This window comes from Drosophila miranda, chromosome XR (assembly GCF_003369915.1).
Source record: "Drosophila miranda strain MSH22 chromosome XR, D.miranda_PacBio2.1, whole genome shotgun sequence".
NCBI classification, from domain to species: Eukaryota; Metazoa; Arthropoda; class Insecta; order Diptera; family Drosophilidae; genus Drosophila; species Drosophila miranda.
The window spans coordinates 30,000,885-30,024,100 of record NC_046674.1 but is presented as its reverse complement, the minus strand read 5'-3'; the positions used below and the strand labels follow the sequence as shown (position 1 = coordinate 30,024,100).

Genomic DNA, 23,216 nt, shown 5'->3' with positions numbered 1-23,216 from the left:
AATTAATAATCAGTGATAATTCATCGACAAAACTTAGAGGCAAATAGTTGTACATAAATAACTATAACAAAAGAAGAATGAATACCAAATTTTTGATACATAAATAAGCATGTATCACTAATCGATAACAAGAATTACAGTCAACTAACCGATAAATACGTTACAATAGTCGATACGTAATCATTGATAGTTCATCCATAAGCATCCGAATGTAATAATCGATAAAAGTCAGCTTTCATTATTGATCGATTCATTGATAACAATCGGCGATTATGTTTGCCATTCAACGGATTATCGATCGTCAATCGCTGGTTAATGATAGAGGGGTGGGAGGGATGGAGGATCGGCCGATTCTACGACTATCTAGAGTTTTAGTATGCGATGAGAACGGTATATGCGGGATTAGAGATGCGTTGCGATACGATTCGATGACGATCGCTAGCTAATGAAGAAATCCTTCGACATTTACCCAGGCCAGGACTGGTACCGATGTTGGTCTGGGGATAACAATCCTCCTCATCCTCGCCGTTCTGACAATTGAAGACGCCGTCGCATCTCATCTCGTCGCAGATGGTGGTTCCGGTAGTGCGGCAGATGAAGGTGGCATCGCCGCGACAGCCCAAGTCATCGCTGGGACCAGTGTTCCAGCTGTTGTGGCCGGAACCCTCGACATCGGGCTCTGACGTGGCAGTGGGTTCATGGGGAAGTGGATCCTCGTTGGGATCGCTGGGATCGCTGGGATCGGTGGGCTCTGTTTTTGTTCGGAAGTCACAAATGGAATTAGCAGTCGATAGACACATCAAGGTGGATCACATCATAGAAGACGAAAACGTAGACAAAGACAATTATAATAGAGTGGAAGCAGAAGCGGCAAGGCAAGTGGAAATAATGGAAATACTCCTCCTCATAGGGAGGCACAGAAACAATGAGGAGACACACACGAGAATGAGGCAGGGGGTTATTCGCACGTTAGTCTCAGAGTAGACTGCAGTTCTCCACACCGTTGTAGTATCTGCTGCAGGTGTCCTCCCATTCGTCCGAGTTGTCCTGACAATCCTGCCTGCCGTTGCACAGGTCGTAGCAATGGATCCGCTGGCCATCGGCGCAGTAAAAGTCCGCACCATCACACCCCGCCTTGAAAGCTGGCGGAGATGCTGGCGTTTCAAGCGATGGTGGTGGCGGTGTCGTTGATGATGGGGGCGCTGGTGTTGGGGCTGCTGCCTGCCACATGGATTCTACATACAGAATTCAGGATTGAACGGGGTGGATGATTGACAGCAGGAGGAAGTAGCAGCAGCAGCAGCAGTAGCAGCAGAAAAAGACTGGAGATTGAAGGACAAACACACACAGACACTTACCATGAACCTTCTCGAAGGAGAAGACATCATCCGCAAAGGCACCCAATCGTCCCAGTCGACTGTAGGTCGTCAACTGTTCACGCAGTTGGTCCTCGAACTCTGTGATGCGATTGGGCAGCTCCAGTTGGAGCATCACGTTCACCTTGAAGCCATCATCCGTTTGACTGCGAAAGGAAAGAGGACTCTGATTAATGGACATACTAGAGGGCTTATGGATGAGACTCACTCGACTCGCAGCAGGGTACTGCGGATGTCCAGCTCATCATCATCGACGGTGGTCACAAAGAACTTGCGGATCTCCTCCTCGAGCAGCTTCTGCAGATTGAGGAAGGCCTCGCTGTTCCTGTCCGCAAACTCGTCCGTGTAGGGCTCGGCAATGGTGAAATATGTGCGATCTAAACACCGGGTCAAGGATCAAAATAGGATCAATGAGAGTACTACTTCTGGACTTACAGAAGCTCGTCTCCTCGTCGACATCGGGGGAGCTGCCCTCCGTTTCGTCGTACAGCTCAGAAGCGCGCTTTCGGGGTTCGGTGGCACGATTGTGCAGCTGCTGTTGGACTTGCTTCATCAGCACCTTCTGGCGCTCTTTCTGCTCCTGGAGCCGGTGCTTCTGGTCGAGCCTCGACCGCTCCCGCTCCTCCCTGGCCCTACGGCGACGCTCCTGCTGCCGCTCAATGATCCCGCGACGATTGCGGGTCTTTTCGGCGGCAGCAGCACCATCCCCGCCGAAGATGCGGGAGAGGGAGCGACGCACACGGTGCACGCCCTGGCTGAACCAGTTGCCCTCATCCTCGTCCGCCGCCTGCTGGACCTCGGCGAGGGGCAGGTCATCGTCCTCGAGGAGGCCCTCATCGTCGTCGTCCAGCAGGGAGTCGCCACCGCCTCCATGAAGTGTCGCCGCCGAGCCCAACTTGCTGCTGGGCTGCAGGGATACCTCGTCGGCAAGGATAAAGTCCAGGTCATCGTCAAAGTTCGAGACTTGCTGTAAAGAAAAATGAAGAAGATGGAACCATTTTAAATAACCTTGAAGAAAATGTATTTAAAGGGGATTCATCGGACATATACTCGCATATGGAAGTCGGTTGTCGAAAGCAACTGGTTGAAGGAGAACCCTTAAGAGAACGTGTGTTAGAATCTTTGGATCTGAGTATCGTAATAATCTAAAAGCTGATCAAATCCCTACCACCAAGCCCATTCCATACTAATCTTCAGGCAATCGATCGGAAACCCAGAGATTCGAGCAATGCAGAGAATTCTCTTCCGCTTTACAGAGATAGCAAGTGCTAAGGGAAAGCTCTGGCAATTATTTTACATTTCCAGTTCCATTTCCCCCACTTAGCGTTCGCTTGTTTACGGCATTCCTGTTATGCTTTCCCCAACGAAAGCACAGCGCTCGGTCTGGTTGTGGTCTCCGCTAAGCAAGTACACACCACCATGCGCTCAACAGTTTTAGAGCATCTACAGTTTTAAGCTGACACTCCACCATTTTACAAGTGACATTCCCTCGGCAGTTTGAGAGTGACCGTCACTAGACCGTTACTGTTGCCGAATGGAGTGTGTCTGTTACCGACATCCAAACAGGTGATTTCCCCCTGCAAGGGGCTTAAAAGCTGCTTGCGATACGCCCCTCCCTTAAATACGAACTGCCCCCTGCACTCTTTCCTTACGGATCTTTCTCTCAGATTTCCCTTTCTTTATGCTTCAGTGAATGGCTTGAATTTGACCAAAAATGTATTAATCTTTATAATTTGTTGCTGTTTATAAACTTCAAAATCGTGTTATAATCTTACAATCTTAAGTAGCTCAGTCAAGCACCTCCTTTTAGACTTTCGTGGAGGGAAACTTTTGAAATTCACCTGGGTTCAACATTATTCTTTTTTTATATTTTAATGTGATTTATTGTCCTTGTACATTTTTAGTTTTAATTTTAAAGATGTTGGAATGGTTCAGACAACGAATAATCGGGAATCATTATCTGCAATATATATATTTTAAACACAAATAATTGTATTATATTTTAGCTGTCATCAATGAATACAGCAGACTTTAAAAAATATATATATTTTTTTAGTTTTTGACTTAAAAATACAAAAAAAACAAAAAAAAACCAATTTTGTTTAAATGTTCACAACACATTCCGTACTTAATTATCATTAAACAACAAAATTTCAGAAGCAATGACTTTAATTCCGCCAGATGGGCTGTTTCGCCCACTGTGCGTCTGTCCGTCCCGATGAGCGCCTAGATCTCAGAGACTATAGGAGCTACAGCAACCTGTGATATCACACTGAAGTCTCCCACAAAGGACGAAAATCTAAACTGAGAACGCTGAACCATGGAGAACGCCCCTATCTAGCTGATCGCCAATCCGGATCAGATCGGATTATTATTAAGGCCAGAAGGAGCAAACGAAACTGCAGTGGCTAAGCAATGCCTTCCAGCCGCTTACTCATTCCCTCTCTCTCACACACACTCTCCGTCGTGCAGTGTGCGCCCTCTGGCGGAGGGGAGCCAAACTGACTGAGTATCGGGTATAAATGTTGAGTCGCGACTCTGGCTGCGACTCACCACGTTCCCGCCCGTTCTAATTGAGAATCAATTCTTTTCTTGTCTATTATTTTCTTTTTGTTAATCGTTTACTCTATTTCTGGAGTATTTTTTGTGAGGTTTACGTATGACGCGTGGTGTGGCTGATAAGTGCACCGCTTGCCACATGTGCAACATGTGAGTGTGTGCCCCAACAAGAAACGCCGCTTCCCGATCATATCTATCCACGAAATTGATGTTCGATGGTCTTCCTATTACCCATTCCCCTTTTGTTCCACCCACCCCTCGCTCCACACTCCCTCCCATGATGCAGTTCTCTCCCCCCCCTTCTGCCAGTCTGGCTGTGTGGCGGGTGGGAAATACTGGAATGTGGGGCAAGTGTGCATGGGACAAGCACCTTCCACTTATCCCCTTATCGAATATGCTTTCATAAACTAGAAAGATAATGGAAGAGACATGACAAAAGCGGCACCAAGAGAAGAGAGTGATAGAGAGAGGACAACAAGAGAGGAAAGTAATTATACATATATCAATTTTCATTTATTTTTGAACAGTTTATTAGACATTCCATACATGGAATCGGCTTCAAAAACAGTCGAAAATTAACTAAAAAGTAAGGAGAATTTTAGGTACTGTCTGTTTTTAAAAGCCATCCAGTGGGAATGGCATTGCATTCCTCCTGCCTTGTGTATGCCACATCGAATACGCCTAGTCTCGATGTCTCTCTCTAAAAGAAAGTTACAGAGTCAGCCACGTTGTAAAACATATTTTCTTGACTAGCACCAAGAAGGCCAGAAGACTTTCTGCATCGATTTCGTTGTATAAATTCCCCATAAGCGAAAATACCGTTCGCTATGATCTGATTGACGGTCACAGGTAAACGTTTGATGTAACGCAGCGGAATTCCGTCCATTCATTCACAAATGTATCCTTAGAAGATCATTCAAGCACTGGAAGCCGAGTAGATCCCATCGCAAAATCGTGTAGAAGGGCACCATATGGTGCATACATGCCTCTTGCCTCGTCTCCAAATGAAGACCCCCCAGAAAAAGTATGTTCCCGTAAAAGTGTCGCCAAAAACTGTGACTGCAAAGACTGGAAACCCCTCAAACGTTTCTTTAAACTTCAGAATATCTTTTACGGTTCCATTTCTCACTCTTCGAAAGAATCAAAGTTGAACAAACTTCCCTTCGGGTGAAGGAGATTGTTGTTTTGGTTTTGATTTCTGCTGTGGCTGTTTTGTCTGCCACATTTGGGGGCTGAGGCGGCATTGTCTGGCGGGGTGTCTGCCAACTCGCTTGCCGGGGGAAAGGGAATGGGAATCGGCCTTTTGTGTGCACCAAAGTCACGTGCCACAACACAAATTTGAAGTTTTTGTCGAGTTTTGGTTTTGTTTTTGCCCTCTCTCTTTCTGTTTTCGGGTGTGTGTCACACATAATAATAATGATAATAATAATAATAATAGTAATACTATTGTGGCATCTTCGATGGCCACTTAAAGAGCGATTCAGAGTAGATTTTGTGGATTGAAAAATTCACTCTAACTGTAGTTCGATTGAGGTCTGATTTTGGAATGAAGTCTAAAGAAAATTCAAATGTTTTTCAACGAGTTTGCTACTTAAGCAGATCTCGCTTTCTTATTAGCCCCGATCTCACCATTCATTGGCCACCAAATGGCAACTGATTTTCCGAGTCAACAATCGGTCCGCCATCTGCATTGCTGTACGGGTGGAAAATCGGTCAAATTCCGTGCCACAGCGGGGGGCATGAGGCTGAGATGAGGTGCCATTTGGTGGCAGTGCGGAATGGAACGCTTGACACAGATTCCGGACGGAATCTAGCGTTTATTGGGACTATTGCACAGGAGAGGTCTCCCCCCCTCCACACGGATCCGCTAATGCACACGAACCGCATGGCCGTTTGTGGCTCTCAAACTGTACCGCCCACGCGGCAAAATGATGCTGAAACTGCAACTGAATCTGCCTCAGAGTCTGCTCTAAAGAGGAGACGGCGGACAGTAATGAATTATTACGCATACGCACCGCAGAACAAACAAACATAAGCAGAAACAGAAAATATGTACATGCAACAGACAGACAGACAGACAGACAGACAGACAGACAGACAGAGAGACAGACAGCCAGCCAGTGCACAGAGTGAAAGATTTGTATTTTTATTTGTATTTATGAGGCGATGCGGCGATCCAATTAGATGACAACACGCAAGCCACTGCCAGCGCGACTGCGTGTGTCCTTGAACCCAATTTTGCCATGCAACGAATGAGGCATCTGCCAGATTTATAAGCAAGACGAAACAAATGCATGCCCCGAAACTTGTTGCACAGTGGAAGGGGTGTTGCGTCTAGAAGTGGGTCAGCGGTGGCAAGCAAAGGTGGCAAGCAGGCGCTCACCAAGGTCACACCCCGCGATCCCTCTTCGAGTGTGGCATCCGTCCATTGAACCCCCGAAAGCTGGACGAGAAATCATCGAAGTTTCCTTTTGTGATGTTTTCACCCTATTTTCTTTGAGTCTGGAGTCCATTTCCTGTAAAGACACAAATTACAGAGGCCAGACGCCTCCTTCGCGACTCATAAATTCGACTGCCCCATGTGGCTTCTTTTTTGGTGGGGTCTTGGGGCGGGTCTTGTTGCAAGCAATTTATTTTCATCAATGTTCGAAAATCGCAGACGAGCGAGAAATTCTCGTTAAATCGATCGCCGCACATCAGAGGAGGAGGAGGCGACACGTCTCTGCCTGCCACACACAATTTGTGGCCACCAGGCACGGCACAGGCACTTGCCCCAGGACGTGGCAGGCCCTAAAACTATCACAAAACCACACACACAAAAAACGTGCAAAAAGAAGAGCAAATCAGAACGGAAAATAAAACAAATAATCAAAATGGGGAATGGAGGATGGAGGATAGGATACGTGAGACGAAGCAGGGTATACCCTTTAATGAGAGTAAGCGAGCGAAAGAGAGAAGGAATCCAAGAACCCTTGGGGAAAGGGAGTCAAACTGGGAATCAAGGGAACGGAAACAGAAAGACCGAGAGGTGCTGCTGCATGACACGTCTTGTTACGAAAAGAGTGGCATCTGTAGGGCGATATCTGCATCTATTTTTGATGAGTATTTGTCATAATAACATCAATCACAACGGGAAATCCTAACAGATCTTTCCACGGAAAATAAGAACTGATGAAAGAAAAGATGCATTGGTTTTGGGAACATTAGAGTAAGTCTTTCGGTTTGTTTTCAGTCATACTTTTCTATTTTTAATAATTTTTAATATTTTTGTGGATAGAATTTTGTGTGTTCTTAGCCGCCCTTTAGTCTCCAAAGATCCTTTAATCAATTTACAGATACGACCATAAATGAATCAGTATATAGACAGATCTATGCGACAGATAAATATCATGCAGCAGTGCCCATCGGTCGGTTGGCCATCACACATTTTCCGCTACTGGTGATACAATGTAATGATGGATATCCTTTTCCTTTGGATGATTTCCTTAGAAACGCGAGGACTCTATGCAGTGGCAAACTATGAAAGAGGGGTATCAAGAATTAGGCAGAACAGCAGACATGTGTGGCATGGAGCTAACTTTTGTGCTGTTGCCCACAATTATCACTGGCAGTAGGAGGCAGGAGGCGGGAGGCGGGAGCCAAGAGGCAGGAGAGAAGCAGGCAAAAGGAGGCAGGAAAAAAGGAAATTGAGGGTAAAAACATGTGAAAATTTGATTAAAAACTAGCTCCAAGGTAATTGCCCCAGCAGGGGCAGGGCAGACAGCAGGCATTCCCATTCACATTCCCCTGTCTCTGCTCTCCGGCCGTGACGGGGCTTTCTCTCACCCCATAGACCCTGCCACATGGAGGGGTAGCATGATAGCTGCAGCTTAAATGTGCAGCAGAAACACACAGCACTGAAAATGACATCAAGTACAAGTATTTGGGTCTCTGGAGCAAGTGCAAAGCAATTGACGCCGCCACGTCGTTGCGTCTCCTCGAAGATTATGCGATTAGAGGTGGAGGCAGAGCAGCCGAGGAAACGCAAAGGCCGCCCTCACCAGTCAAGTAAATTCCTAATCCCCAGCAGCAGCCTCAGCAGCGGCAGCGAAAGCGCTTGCAACGCCCGTCAATCATCATCAAAGGCATCAGTGGCTGCTGCTGCATGGGGCATCAGCTGATGGGACCACTGGACGTTGCATCCGAGATCCAGAGAATCTCTGAATCGTCTGCGGGCACTCCCCCGATCCACAGATGCCCAGATGGTGCTGTCCGTCCCCGTCTCAGTCTCAGTCTCAGCAGGAAATATTTAGCGCTCGACGAGGCTTTATTATACCCGGTACTCAAAGAGTATGGGGGTATACGCTCAGAGAGTATACATATTAGATTTGTGACGAAAGTGGATGTGTGCCACACCAAGAAGGAAGCGTTTTCGACCCGAGAAAATGAAAAACGAAAAACGCAGAATCACAGAATCACAGAGAATGACCATATCTACCAGACTACAGAATCCGAATCAGGTCGGATCAGCCAGAAGGAACAAATGAAACTGCAGGGGCAACGCAACGACTTCCACGCGCTTGCTCATTCGCTCTCTTCACCGTGCAGTGTGTGCCCTCTGGCGGAGGGGAGCGAATAGAAAAAAAGAGACAGAAGTAAGAAAAAAAGTCTCCCAATCTCTCCAAGCCTGATTTCTATGAAATTTTGCTTGCCAGAAACTCTGTCCGTCCCTTCTGTAAATTACGTAAATCATTAGCTCAAACCGAAGCTATATACCGACTGAGTACCGGGTATAGAGTAGAGCGGCGGGCCTTGCCGCTACCCACAGCGGTCCCGCTCGCTTTTGTTTCTGTTTCTGCTTCTGCTCGGCTACTGTGCCACAATTTGTTGTGCCTTAATTAAACTGCAGTACGTTTTGCAGCAATTGCTTTGATTTAATTAGTTTTTCGCATATACAAGATCTCATATTAGCGAATGGAAATGGAATGCGATTGCGAATTCGCATTCTCTTTACCTCCCACGCCTGCGACTCTGTCATTTGGCATTTGCATACGACATTCATTTGGATTTCCCATTTCCCAATCCACCAAATGGAAGAGCATTTAAGTCCAGGAAAACTTAAAAAAGATTATTGGGAAAATCCACCATCTTTGTGTTTGATTTTTGTATTACTTTTTGACGGCTTGGAAGATGACCATCCAATATCTTAAAGAATCATCTGAAATCTCCTGGTTATAATTATTACCATAACTTTTGACTACTTCCGATCTATTTTCATTCATGTCGAAACGCTTTTGTCGAGGCAAACATAATGCAGGCCATTAAATCAGCTGTTTTTAGCGATGACACTCACAAAATCGATATATTTTTGCTATTTAATCGTACAAAATCTTTTATTGATTAATGGGAACATTTGCACCGCGAAGCAGATAGGTATCTAGGTATTCCAGATAGTTGTCCTCTACACAAATGTTTTAAAGGCTTCAAAAAACATATATTTTAAATGCAAGCCCAAACAAAAAACAATAAATATTCAGTCCCTTAGTTTAAAGAGCAAGAAACAAAGCAGTGTTTATGCCATTCCATTGCGACACTCATTCAATGGACAAAGCAAAGTTTCCCGGGGAAACTTTTCAATAGTCAACCGCCCCCCCTTCCCTTTCCCCTACCCATACCCATTCGAGTGGCGTTAATTGGCCTTTGACCTGCCAGACAACGATCCGCATATGAATCCTTTCGCAGTGGCGAGGAAATTAAATTCCACGAAACAATGACCGCAATTCCAGCAGTGGACACTGCCACCTGCTTGAGCCCTGAGACCTGCAACACTCTGCCCCCAAGTCAAAGCTCAGGATTCAGGATTTCGAATTCTGGATTCAGCATTCTGGTTTGACACTGTATTGTTGATGTGTTGTTTATGGCAGAGCATCGCAGTCTCTGGTTGTTTTGGCTGCAGACTCATTTAAATGTTGAACCTTCCTGCTGCAAGGTTAGGACACGTCCGTGGCATCAGCCCCCATCACCAGCCCAACACCCAGCGGGAGAGCTGCTGGAGAGCGTGTCAAAAAAGGAACAAGTTGAAGCGTGGAGTATCCTCTGCGGCGCTCTCAGCGCAGAATGTACCCTGGATAGGTAGGGAACATGGCACTTAATAGAAGTATTCCTTTTTATTTTAGAAGAATATTGGAGGTACACACTGGCGATCTCTCTGAGATCTAGGCTTCAAATGTACATGTACATGTACGTGTATGTGTGTGTATTGAATCCAATCCAAAAACATCTTCTGTTCTTATACCCGACACTCAGAGAGTACAGAATTATGCCCCTCACAACGTCTCACAACTTTCCCGGTCGTTTTGTCGTCTTAAAGTCCGCGGAGGCATCTGACGTACGTTACTGGCGTTACGTAATGCCATTCGGTATTGCAATAGGCATACGATTGGTGGGACTTTTGATAGACAATACTCATTAAACATCCATTACTTCACTGAATGCTAGACCTGTTTCTAGAATCCATCGCTAGTTCCGTTTTTTTACATATGTTATGTACTTACATATGCCTATCTGGACCCTGGTCGGGCATACCCTTCTGGCACTGTCCTTCGGAGTGTCGGCGGGGCATCAGCGTGATATGCCAGCAGCTACAGCAGCACCAGCAGCACGCCTTGGCGACTGTTGATCCTGGGCGCTTTGATGTCTCACTGGCACTGGCACTCTTCTTCTATCGTGGCTTCCCGCTGCCTGCTTTCTCGCTCTGTCCTGCTGTCATTGCTCTGCCTGTCGCTCCCGCTCCTTCAGCCCTCCGCTGCCTACGCCGCCGCTGGCCCGCTTGGGGATGCGGCTCACGTTTTGGCAATTTCTCATAAAACAAACGACCATTAACGCCTTTAAGTTGTCGGCAGAGTTTTTTTTTCCGGGGGAGCTCTCTTCTGCCGTCATTTTCTTCTCCCCCCCCCCCCCCCCCTTCTGTCATCACTCTCTCTTGCTTCCCTGCCTGCCTGTTCTGCTGCTCCTGCTCCTGCCTTTGCGGTTGAGCCTCTGTTGGCGCTGGCAGCGTTTTGTCCTGCTCTGAGCCTCTGCTGTCCATCCCCCGCTCTTTGAGCGAGGAGGAGGAGTGGCTGTGGTTCGTGTCTCATATTAAGTTGTCAGCCGTCTTGAGCTACTCTCCCCGCATCGCCTCTCCCGCCTCTCCCGCCACCCACTGCCACGCTCCCCCTCCTTCAAGCAGCAGCAGCAGAAAAAGTGCAGTTTTTTGATGCTCTGCTGTGGCGTCGCTGCTTTGGTCCCTAAGCCCCGTTTAATGGCCAAATTTTGTGCCTGCCTTAGCGGTGGAGAGAGTGGGAGAGGGAGTGGAGAGGAGTGCATGAAACTATCGATGCTGCTGCTCCCTGTCGCTCTTTCCCCCCTCTTTTGAGACACAACAAAGCCAATTTGCGTTCGTAATTTGTGGCACTTAGAAGCTACGTGACAATGATGAGGGTGCCTCACTCACACACATTCCCTGCCGCACTGCCGCACAGCCACACTGCCACACTGCCACACTGCCACTGCCACAGCTGCCTCTGCCTGTCTTCAGGTGCCTTTTGTTGTCATTTGTCTGCATTAGTTAGGGGGCAAGGAGGGAGACGTGGAGACAGCGGGAGCAGTCCATCAATTTGCATTATTCTTTCACCTGAAAAAGTGGACGAGAGATCTCCCCTCGACCCCCACCATTCCCCCCCATCCCACTCCATTTGGCACTGCCCCCGCCCCCTCGTTCGTTGCACAATTATTGCGCTTATTTAATGTTTCTAATTAACTTACAAATTTCCTTATCAAAATTGCCTACTACAATTCGAGTCATTACAAATTTTGAGCATAATGCAAGAGGAGTGGAGTGGAGAGGAGTGTTGTGGAGGGGAAGCGTAGGAGGGCGAGTGGGACGGATGTTAGGAGCCTAATTTCAGGTCCATGCCATCCCCCATGAGTGTATTAATGGCGGACGCTGCGGGGTGTACAGGTTTAGGGGTATGTCCGAAGACTTTTTGGGGATTCCCGTTTGAATTTTTCATGGAGTCCCCATCATTATTTTAGCTATTAAACTAGTATTTTGTATTTTTCAGTATTTGATACAGTATTTTTGCAGCATATTTTGTTTTAGCTTTTATTTTAGTATTTTTATCTGTGAAACCAGTATTTATTGTGGTATTTTTACATGCAATATATTCCGCTATGAAATCGGTATTTTATTTAGTTTTTTTTTTAGAAAATTATCAGTTTTTTTGTGGTATTGGGTGGACCCGAGATGGGGGTTGGCGCACGAGGGTTGCCCCCTTCTAATCTATGATTATTTATTCAATTGTCCTTTAGTTTTCGATCTCGATCGAAGGGTTTCTTTTGAATTCCTTGAGAATTTCGATCGTTAGACTTAGTAGTCCCTGATCCTTTCCCCTTAAAGTAAAGTTCCATGCGCAAAAGGGTCGGTACCTTGAAATTCGATCATCGTTTATCAGCACTTGCATTATTCAAATCCAAATTCGGGCTGTTATGCTACGATCGTTTTTATTTCCCAGTTTCTGTTTTGAGATTTTCCGCGCTTCGCGGGAATCACATTCAGACCACATTATTATGGCCATTACTCGTATGATTGTTGCTTGAGAATTTTATGAGCCATGATTTTTGGGTTTTTCCGCTTTCCTCTTTTCCCGTATAGTACTTCTGCTTCTGCCTCTGCTCCTGCATCTGCCTCCTTCTACGCTTTTTATTTGCTTGCTTTTATGGTTTTTCGCACATTTGTACATATTTTGTAGTGGTAATCGTTTTGGTTTTTGGTTTCCTGAGGCTTTTATGCTCGTGTTTTCAGTTTTATGACCACGTGTCGTGTGTCCTAACCCCTGCTCACCCCTGAGTGGTGCATCGCTCGGTGGCATATTTATAGAGATGATTTCAGAGCCCAAGAAGAGTGCAGCAGCAGCCAGCCTTCCGTTCCCAAGAACAACGTTCCATAATTCTATTGATTCTATTGAAACTGTTATAAATCTTTATTTTGGAATCTGTGCAAATTGTCAATCAATCGATACCCTCACTAATGAAATCATTATGGATTTTCCGAGCAGTTTGTCAAAGTGATAAACTCAGTATAAACAGCTACTAACAAAGGAATTTACTTGAGCAGCGATCTTGAGCCTGGACCACGTTGAATGAAGAGAGAAAGTGAATTGTGAGAGCAACAAGTCTTTGTAGAACGTTAGAATCCATTGATTCCATCCTATAAGCACTTCTTCTTGCTCAACCCAAGTGGGAATGCAGGCTAATGGATGCTCAGATCTATCGTTCGAGTACTAACTTTATTCCCCGAATAATCCCTGCTTTATGCTATCCCATGCATATTCTATGCGAATCTCCAGAGACAGAATGTTCCCACCATTCGATTCGATTCTGTTTCTCCTTCTCCTTCTCCGCAATGTTGCCCTTTGGATCGCCAGCGATTGACCCTCCGGCGCTGGTGGGCTATAGTTAGTTTTAGTTTAGAGTCCCAATGGCCTCAATTTCTGATATATGTATGTATTTACTCGTATGTTTTGTTGATTATGAAAGAACCGCAAGCGAAATAATGCCTATAGCATTTCTATAGATGTGGTGTGTGGCATGTGGATTGGTGGATTCGGTAGCCGCATTTTCCGTGTGTGTTGTTTGAGGAAGTGAATTCGAATTTCAATGACTTGAACTTCTATAAAAAGCATTTACGCAATTTTGTTGTTCTGTTTCTTCAGCTTCGTCTTCTTTTCAGTTTCTTTTGGGCTTCAGCTGTTGGTTCTTTCTGTCGTTCTTCTGTTTCAGTGCGTTTTTATGATATGCTATGGGCAACGCGGGTTCTACTGTTATTTATAGACCCATGCGGCCGATAAGAAGTCTTCGATTTGTTGTTCTCTCTCTGTTTCGCCTTTCTTCGTTCATTGATTAAGTTTTTATTGAAGCCCTGACATCCGGAGGAGCAGGCGTGTGGGGTGGCATTCATATTTGTTGAGGGTCGCCGCCTAATGAGGCCTATGGGATGTTGGGTGTGGGGTGTGCGATGTGGCTGTTGCCGCTCGGCGCATGGTGATGATGATGCTGCCACTCTCCTGTTTTGTAACCCGATCTCAATTAGAAGAAGCAACCACAGCCACTGCCTTCCTTTCATACCTGCCACACACAACATTTCTGGCTTCCTGTTGCCGCTGCCGCTATTGCTGCTGCCTCTGCTGGGGAGCTTCTTGCAGCAACATTTTATTTTCTGACCAGGAATCTCGCTCTGTGCGGCAGCAGAAGTTAAAGTTTCTCATCAGGAATATTTCTGTGGCCACCACCGACGACCGTGTGTGTTCCGTTTCGTTTCGTTTCGTTCGGTTTTAATTTATCTAAAACTTTTGGCTGCTGCTGCTGCTTCTGCCGCATGCCTCAACCTTTTTGGTCACCCCCACCTCTTGGCCACCGACGGCGCCGCAATTTGCAATTTGACCTTTTAACCCTTTGTTGCGGACCTCGAACACCAGGGGGGGGGCGAGAGAGAGAGAGAGAGAGAGAGAGAGAGACACAGACACAAAGTTTGGGAAGCGACCTTGTAACCACAGCAACAACAGCAGCAGCAGAAGCCCGGCAGTAAATGGGGGGAAGAGTGGTGGGGAGCCACGCTATGGATGGGGGAGGATGCAAGAGAGATTGCAGTACATCCAGTACATTCATTCAGCCACTGGTACACTCATTTATTCATCATCCATCAATCATCATTTGGCTGGCATTTAAATGTCACAATCCGCGGGTGGGAGGAGGCATGTAATCATCGATATGTTAAAGATCGAATCGGAGAACCGGAGAGCCGGGGAACCGAAAGAAAAGCAACAAGTGTCTTGCACACGAAACAGCGCGAAAAGGTACAGTTTGCATGTACAGTTGCAGTGTTGGTAAACGAGGCGGTATGGTGGAAAAAACACATCCAATTCGATGATTCGAGGATTCAATTGTCTTTACCCGCCACCAGTGTTGGAAAATAGTGACAGAATCCACCATGACTTTCATCTGAATAACTTCCATCCACAACATTCGCGTACAGTTGTGCTGAGTCCCGAGCTCTCTCAATAACTTCTGTCAGTCATTGGACATTAGGTATTCATCACGAATGCAGCCCAAGGAAACAACTGAGTAGGTGTCTGTCTGTCCCATTAGATACGCTTTAGAGTCCCCCCCCCCAGAAGGACGGGACCGCAATTCCAATCATCACTGTACTTGGCCCCAATGGCGGAGAGGGGGCTTTGGCCATGTCTGACAGCTGGGCAATAGCTCTCTGGCATATCCATCAGCGAGATGCATAGACTCCAGTCTCGAGTTGGGCGCCCATTTGGAATCTGTGTCATTTGCATAAAAAACCACACACAAACAATTCAAAATCTGACAAGATGTAGCGTGCCGCCTGACCATTGCAATGCCGCAGTTAGGAATACTCTGTATCCATAAGATTTTTGGATAGCGAATATGCGTCACCTTTTGTATACCCGTCACTCAAAGATTGAAGTCGATGTCACACCCAGAAGGAAGCGTTTACGACCCCAAAAATATATATACATATGTATATATGGGTTATAGACATATATTCTTAGTCAGCATCAACAGCCGAGTCTGTCTGTCCGGCTATCTGTTCTTCCATCTAAAATTCTTCCTTCTAAATTTGTCCTCTAATCCTAATCAAACGGGTCATTAGAATGAATTGGCACAAACGAAGTGCAAGAACTAATATTATAACATAACTAACGGCCTTGGATCCTTTCTTGCTCTGTATGTTTTCTCCATTTCTCACGACAAGTGCCAGAAAATTTGAGAGAGCTCGCGGTGAGATCCCCTTCACCCTCACTTGCCAACAGCGATACCAAACGACAGAGAAAGAGAGATACCAATCCCTACCATTATGTATAAAATATATTTTATAGGCTACCTAAATCATAATACTACATTTGGATGGGAATTTCCCGCGAAAAGTCCACTGCGGCCAACAAATTAAAAGTAAGTGAAAACCCATTTCCATTTATGTACTTTTCTCCCGATTTTATTATCTGAAAATATCACCTTTGATCTAAAAACTTGTTCGGTAATTTTTGGTATTTTTATAGTCGTGTTTTCCTGCACAGTTATCTGCTATAAAAAAGATGATTCTTAATGAAAGTTTTTGCTCAAAATCTCTCTAACATATTGAACTATCTAAAAAAATCAAAGAAAATTTGCTCAATATCGGCTAACGGTTTATTACTTAACCTTTATTAAGCCAAGAGATGTGCGACAAATCATATTTGCGTATAAGAAAATCGCATCAAGCTATTGCCCCAACTTTCGCTGAAATCTTAGTTTGAATTGAAAACCCGCCGCGAAAACCCCTTCTATTTTTCAACCGTGCAAATTTGTTTGCAAAAACCTCGCAAACGCATAGTCGCCCTTAGCAGACAAGAGCTAGGGCTAGGTCCAATTCGACATCTGGGATATGGACATATGTATGTTCTGACTGAGTATCGGTCGTTTAGCCAAGAGCGCGTCATGCAGCAATGCCCCTTGGTTGAGTCATTGTTCTAAGAAAATGTTCTCACATGGTTCCTTGGGAAGAGAACGTGTCACCAACTTCGTGACCAAGTGATAGTACCCTTCGCTGACGCTCTCGACAATTCCAAAAATTGAAAAGCAAACAAAGAGCAAAAACGAGTACAGGCAGAGTCCAGAGTCGCGGACGCAGTCGTAGTCGTAGTCGCCACTCCGAGAGATGATGTCATAGTTGGTGGAGTGGGAGGTTGCTGCTGCTGGAGTAGTGATATCACTATCCGACTGCTTCCCCTGCCACTGCTGCTGCTTCCACATAAATCAAATAGCCACTGGCGCTAACTGCAGCACCATAATGATCCTATGGCTATGATAATAATCATCATCTCTCGAATGGGGCAAAGCCCCCGATGATATCCCATGGGCCATTTATCAAAGTTCAGCCATCGAAAAGATGTTAACATCGCAAAATTACACAGTCATAAAAATCTAGAAGAAAAACTGCAGTCGGCAGGCCCAAAGAAGTGGTGCCTCTACCACTTCTTGCCTCTGCGCTCCCTGTGGGGCCATGGCTTAGCATTTGAGTCGCTTACAATTACAGCCACTCACCCACCGCAAGCCCAGAGCCTCCTCTCTGTTTTTTATTTTTGGTGGGCGATGCAAATCGCATAAGCGCCTCTGGAGCTGCTGGCCGCGTGGTGCATGGCGCATGGCGTATGGAGCATGGGACATGGGGTATGGGGCATGGGGCATGGAGCATGGAGCGTGTTTAATTGCGTGCAATTTGTTTTAGACACTGCCAACCATCAAAGTACAGTGAAGACTGGAGCAAAGAGAGTATAATCCCTAAATGCGTTTATTCGCTTTCCAAACCCCTTTTTTTAATGCTTTTATTATCTCATGGGATGTGGATGTGTTTTAATAGCGTTAGCTAACACTGGAGCTGGCATTTGTTTCTTGAATGTGGTCCTTATTCTTAATAACCATCGCAATTCGAAGAAATTGTAGAAGTGAGCGATTTTCCAACACTTGATAAACGCATGCATCTAATCTTCTAAGGTGCGTATCAAAAGCTGCATAGCATGGTTCAGCAAATACCTGTCTTATGCGAATAGGAAAGTGCATTTCTGCTGCTCTGCCGCTCACGTGCACGTGGTTGGCACCCGTACAGTTTCGTGTCCCGCACGAATGAATGAAAATGGGGTTTTGCAGCACTGGATCCCAACTACGAAAGAGGTTGAAAGTATCTGTAAATATTCGCATAGAGTGGGGGAATGTCTTCGATGGGACATACCACTGTAGTGGGCATCTGTGATGTCCGTACGAGTACATATGTATGTGGGCCATGTTACACGCGTATGCTATATGTTACAGCCACTCACTCACTCACTCGCTTTAGTAAGAGTAAATGAAACTGTTCTTTCCTCCGTTTGTTCGTTCGTTCGTTCGTTCGTTTGGTTTTGCATTACATCAACTCATTAGGCACGCACAGACGACAGGCGACAGTCGACAGACAACGTTGAACGTTGAACGATGACGATGAGGCGTCGTTGTAGGTCAGTCAGTCTCTGGGATTACCGCTGCAATAGCAACTGCAAAATGCGACTGTCTCGGGGCCGCCACCCCGCCTCGACTTGTCGAGCAGCTTCAGAGGCGGCTGCGACTCCGACTCCCAGAAGAAGCTGAGACTTTGAGACTTTGAGTCTTTGAGACTGGCGAGTGCTTCACAGTTCACTCGCTTTTTGCAGTGGGATACCCTGTAATAGTGCCCCCATACAGAGCCTGTTGAACCATAAAGCTCAGTCGGGAGATCAACAGGTGGGTCTTAATAGAGGATGCAGTACCCACAAAGAAACTTTAAGGTGTAATTTCCAAAAGTTTAAATATACGAAAATAATATTCTGTGAGAGTATCCATTATCGCGGTCTAGTGTCTGTAGAGCTCATTACTTCCTATTTTTGAATTCGGTACAGAAGATTCTTAGAGGATATCCGCGTATTCGAAGTAGTATTCCCTGGTTTTTGTTTTTATTTTATGCTCTCCATTTTTCGTCGAATGCTTTTTGCGTCTGCTGCTGTTGTTGCCCGTTCCCGTCTGTCGTGCCGCCTCTCAACTTTAAACTTAATTACCTGAAAGAGTGTACACGAAGGTGTACGATACACAAATATGGAACGAGAGGCAGGGGCCGTCCCAAAAACTACGCACAGTATTTCCCCACATACATATTGTTTAATAGCCTCGACAACGACGAGCGACAACGACATTTGGTTTTATTTTATTTCCATTTTGAATGAGTATTTTGTTTGGCTGCAGGCGATTTCTTTATGGGAGGCTGCTTCATAAAAAGTGGAGCCCCATATTGTAAAGCTTCCAACGATAAATTCTGAGAAAACGAATGACTAATCGTTTGAAGACGAAGCCTAGAATCAACGAATCTCTTATACTAGCTCTATAAAAAAATAAGAATATTAGGCAGTTCTTTTTATTAAACAGCTTTGAAGAGGCGTTTGGAAGCGAAGGTGTCCTATCGCTTATGGGAAATTCGTTCAAGGAACCAATGGCGTATGTTTACTGGGTTGAAAACGAAGAACAGAAAATCAGCTGTTGCACTGAGCATTAACCCTAAACGTTATAGTATAATGAACGCGGCTGTTCACCTATGGGAAATTTCCACAGCGAATCAACGGCGATTACATTTTCTCGGAGGAAACATAGCAGACTCTTTTTAGTTACAAAAAAAACATCCAAAGATATCCTTTCTGTCCATAAAGAATTCTCCGCTCAATCAACTGTGCATTTCGCCAATTCGTTGTACCCCTCTGGTCGGACGATTAGGATGCCAAAAGAGAGGAGGAGGAGGAGATTGAAAACAAAAAATGTGGAAGACCCAAATAGAGAGAGAGAGAGAGAGAGGGCGAGAGGATAGAGAGATTGGCATACGTCTGCCTCGAGCTTAGGAGGAAACGCGGCCACAGACCAACAATATCTATAAATTAAATATTGACGTAGCCGGCAGTCGGCGGTTAACTTATCTGCCCATCCCCCGCCGATGCCTGCCCCTCCAGCGGAACGATGATGGATCCATCCACAACAGTTGGGGCTGACGGCACAGCGACGACCTCGGATCGCGCACGCGGCTTATCGGATCGGGCCTCTCCAGATACGATACGATATGGAAAGATAGCCTGCGCTATGTATTACCTCATCATTGCTAATCGCAGACAGCAAAAAGGCGCTCATAAAATCCACTGCTCGGTGAATCAATCAAATAGCCGAACCGCACAGCACATACCAAACACATTTCTGGCCTACCAGCTTATGGCTTTTATGCAGAAGGCATCGTCAGAAAGGAACAGTGTCTTAGAAGCGCTATAAATTATGGCGGGCCTTCATTCCTTGTGGTTCCATGTCCATTCCCTTTGCGGGAGTCCCCAACACTCAACAACGAAGCTCAGCTTCGTCTCTCAGTCCATCACATCACTCTTTTTGAGGCTTTCTTTGCGACGTGTTTGGCGCACCAAGTGGGGAGCGGCTTCGTCATATGCAAAGCACGTTGTTCAGGCCTTTGAAATACGTACTTAGTGCTCCGCAATGTCCAACGGCAGGCGATGGCCGGGCCCGATTGGATTTCAAATGGCATTGAAATCGCCATCGTTTTTTTTTTGCCATAGAAGAAAGTAATAGAAAATATAGACAGATATGGAAGGTCTTGTCGATTTTATCCAGTCAATCGCTGCTGCTCTTTGCACTGACTTTGTATTCGAGGGAAATGGCAAAAATCAGCTGTTGCATTTTCCATTCACACTTAAACGTTGAATAATGCCCTTTTACAACTGCCATTCTTATCACTTGCCATTCGCATGTCAGCGTCTTTCGGCTGGAGCTCAGCTGTGTGCCCCCCTCCCTACCCAACTGCCGTTAAGCATCCTTGACTGTGGCGGCTTTTGTTTCGTACCCACGATGTTGCATGCCTCGCAGCGAACACAGAGAGCGCAACAGAGGCAGAGAATGAGCTCCATTATGTGCGTGTGCAAGCGAGAGGGCACGAGGGTACCGCTGCGGACGGGTGATGACCTCAAGTGTGGCACAGGGCGCACGAAAAAACAAAGCGCTGAATGGAACAAAGGCAACACGATGCCTCCTCCCACTCCCACTCGCTCTCCTGCTGCTGCCCTCCCCCCCCCCCCTTCCCATCCCTTCCCTCCGCTTCCATCCTCGCTCCCCCCTCTGCAGTTGTCATCAAGTGCAACGTCATCCTGCTTATTAAAGGTATTACACCAACACACAATGCGGCACAAGGGGGCAGCAAAGAGCGCTGTGAGACGGTGCAACCAGTAGACAACAAGTAAACGTAATTACAGCCGCGCCTCCCTGCGCTGCAGCCACAGCCCTCAGGCTCGGGCCCGGGCTCGGGCTCAGCCTCTGCCTCAGCCTCGGCCGCTGTCTCTCAGAACCAGGTCGTTCGTCTCTGCCCAAGTGCATTCAAGCGCAGGTGAGGGGCATTCCTAGAGAGCGCTCTCTTGATAGTGGCACACTTTGTTCCAGAGCGAGAGACAGAAAGTGGCCAAACATGGAAATATGCAACTCCAAGAAGCGGCAAAGCCTCCCCTTAAGCATAGATCAAAATCTTGATATCTGCCGCTGCCTCTGCCGCTGCCTTTGCCGCTGCCTTAGGCCTGGCTTCTGCCTCTGCTTCTGTCATAGTCTTGCCTTTGCGATTGCCTTTGCCTTTGCGATTGCCTTTGCCTCTGCCTTTGCCTCTGCTGCTATCAAAAATCTCAGGCCCAGCCTCGCTGTCCCCAAGGTACATTATTATAGAAGGTAAGGCAACTCCTTGGCAAGGGGCCGCCCGCATATGAGTTCCCACCTTACCTCCCTGTCACGGTGTTCATGATATGCCTCGGCTGTTTACCTTTGCTGTCGGCAGTCAGACGCTTCCGCTGCCTCTGCCTCTGTCGCTGTTATTCCTCTCTGTCTGGCGCTCTTAAATCTGTTTAGAAAAAGATGTAGACCTCCTTGTCATTGTCACAGAGACACACCGAGGAGAGGGCTGGGGCGGGCACGCAGAGCGACAGCCCTCTTGACTGCGGCTTGCCGTTGATTTCTTCTCTTCTTAGGAGAGAGAGGGAGAGCGCGAGCTAAAAGACGATGTTGTCGCGACGCGCATTGCTGCACAACGAAAGAGACACACAAAAAAAAGTTCGGGCACTTCTTCGGAATGTTTCCAACACTTCAACTGCATTACCGTAAGCTGCGACGTCAGCGTCGGCAGCAGCAGCAGCAGCGGCAGCCATCCGTCATAGCTGTGTTGCGGCGCGACTGCGACTGCGACTGCGACTGACAATATATCAATGACTGTCAAACCGTTTGGATGGAGGCGGAATGGGACAGGGGTCCAAGTTGCAAGGCTCTTGACTTTTCCAGTGTTTCACTCGATAGAGGTTTCACTGTATGACAAGAACACATGTACATATGTATGTATAATAACTACCAGCCTCTGAGGCCAAAGGGTAGCCCCACAAAATTAGTATGGCGTAATTTTTGTGCAGAATAAACACCTTTTTTAAGAACCTTTTCACGAGAAACGTTTAACGTTTCCCACCTGATGGGAAGCGCGAAATTTCTTGGCGACTTCCGTGAAAGGCAGTCCAAAAAAGCCATAAAGTGTTCAACCATATGTCGGAGATCGGAGAGGTTTAAAGGTCGCAATTGTTACTTCTATACATTTCTGGGAATATACTGAGAGTTAGGCCGCGTGTGCCCTTACAAGAACTTACGAATCCCGCTTGGGAGAGAGAGAGAGAGTACTGCATGAGTAGAGCCACACTGGTAGAGAGAGAGATACCCTTAAAAGTAGCGCACTGAATCTAGTTTGCTTTGAAACTTTTTTTTACATTTTTTTTCCGAGTCAATAAACCTGTACTTTTTAAACAGAAACTGCAGCAATTTTGGAAAACCAAACCAAACAATTTGAAACTTATTGATTGTTTGCGATCGTCTCCTCACGACCGTCGTTGTCTTTACCTGGAGCTATGTTCACGCGATTGTCGTTGCCTGCCTTTAGAGCCACGGTCTTCTCCTTAAAGTAGTCCTTGATTTTCTTTAGGAGTTCCTCCTCTTTCTTAACATCATCTTTGTATTTCCCTAGCTTCTCGTCCTGGTGAGCGTCTTGCTCTATTTCCTCCTCCGCTTCCAGAATGGTTTTAAGGCCGTTTGGCGCCATTGAGGTCACAAAGTGGAAACGCTCGCCAATCAGCTGATAGAAGAGATGGATGAAGGGCTCCGAACAGCAGTAGTTGTTCTTCACCGAGATGTCAAAGTACTGCATATCGGACTTGCAGATTGTTGGATTTAATTTGAAGACCGTGCGACTGGGGTTGTCCGCCTTGTTGCCACAAATGACAGTGGGGATGCGGCCGCAGTCGTCCCACAGTTCGCTGTTCTACAGGAACACGTTGTCACAGGTCTCCTGGTTGGTCACATCGCACATGATGACGGCACAGTCGCTGCCCCGATGGCATACGTGGCGCAGACCCGGACTCTTCTGCTCACCGGAGGTGTCCCAAACATTGAATCGAACGGGTCCCCGTTTGGTGTGGAGCACGATATGCTGTTCAGTGTGCTTTCTGGTCGGCCAATAGTCCGTATTCTCATCAAAAAGGCCTGTGAGGAGACGTTTTATCAAGGAGGTCTTGCCCGTTTTAGTATCGCCCACAACGACCAGCTTGTAGGTGGGTAAACCATCCATATAGTACATTGTTGGAA

At 46.4% G+C, this 23,216-nt stretch overlaps 1 protein-coding gene across 17 annotated transcripts in view; it reads right to left on the bottom strand.

Annotated features, from left to right (window-relative positions):
* LOC108152129 (basement membrane-specific heparan sulfate proteoglycan core protein) overlaps nt 1–23,216 on the bottom strand; it is a 98,435-nt gene that overhangs the window by 63,880 nt on the left and 11,339 nt on the right. For 16 of the 17 annotated variants that reach the window (XM_033386146.1, XM_033386153.1, XM_033386154.1 and 13 more), the window contains exons 3-7: nt 1,812–2,343; nt 1,585–1,753; nt 1,359–1,522; nt 1,002–1,235; nt 470–751 (exon numbers count right to left, since the gene is read on the bottom strand). In XM_033386146.1, coding sequence (XP_033242037.1) covers nt 470–751; nt 1,002–1,235; nt 1,359–1,522; nt 1,585–1,753; nt 1,812–2,343 — 1,381 coding nt within the window. The remainder of the gene's footprint in view (nt 1–469; nt 752–1,001; nt 1,236–1,358; nt 1,523–1,584; nt 1,754–1,811; nt 2,344–23,216) is intronic. The other variant, XM_033386149.1, reaches the window with a different exon arrangement.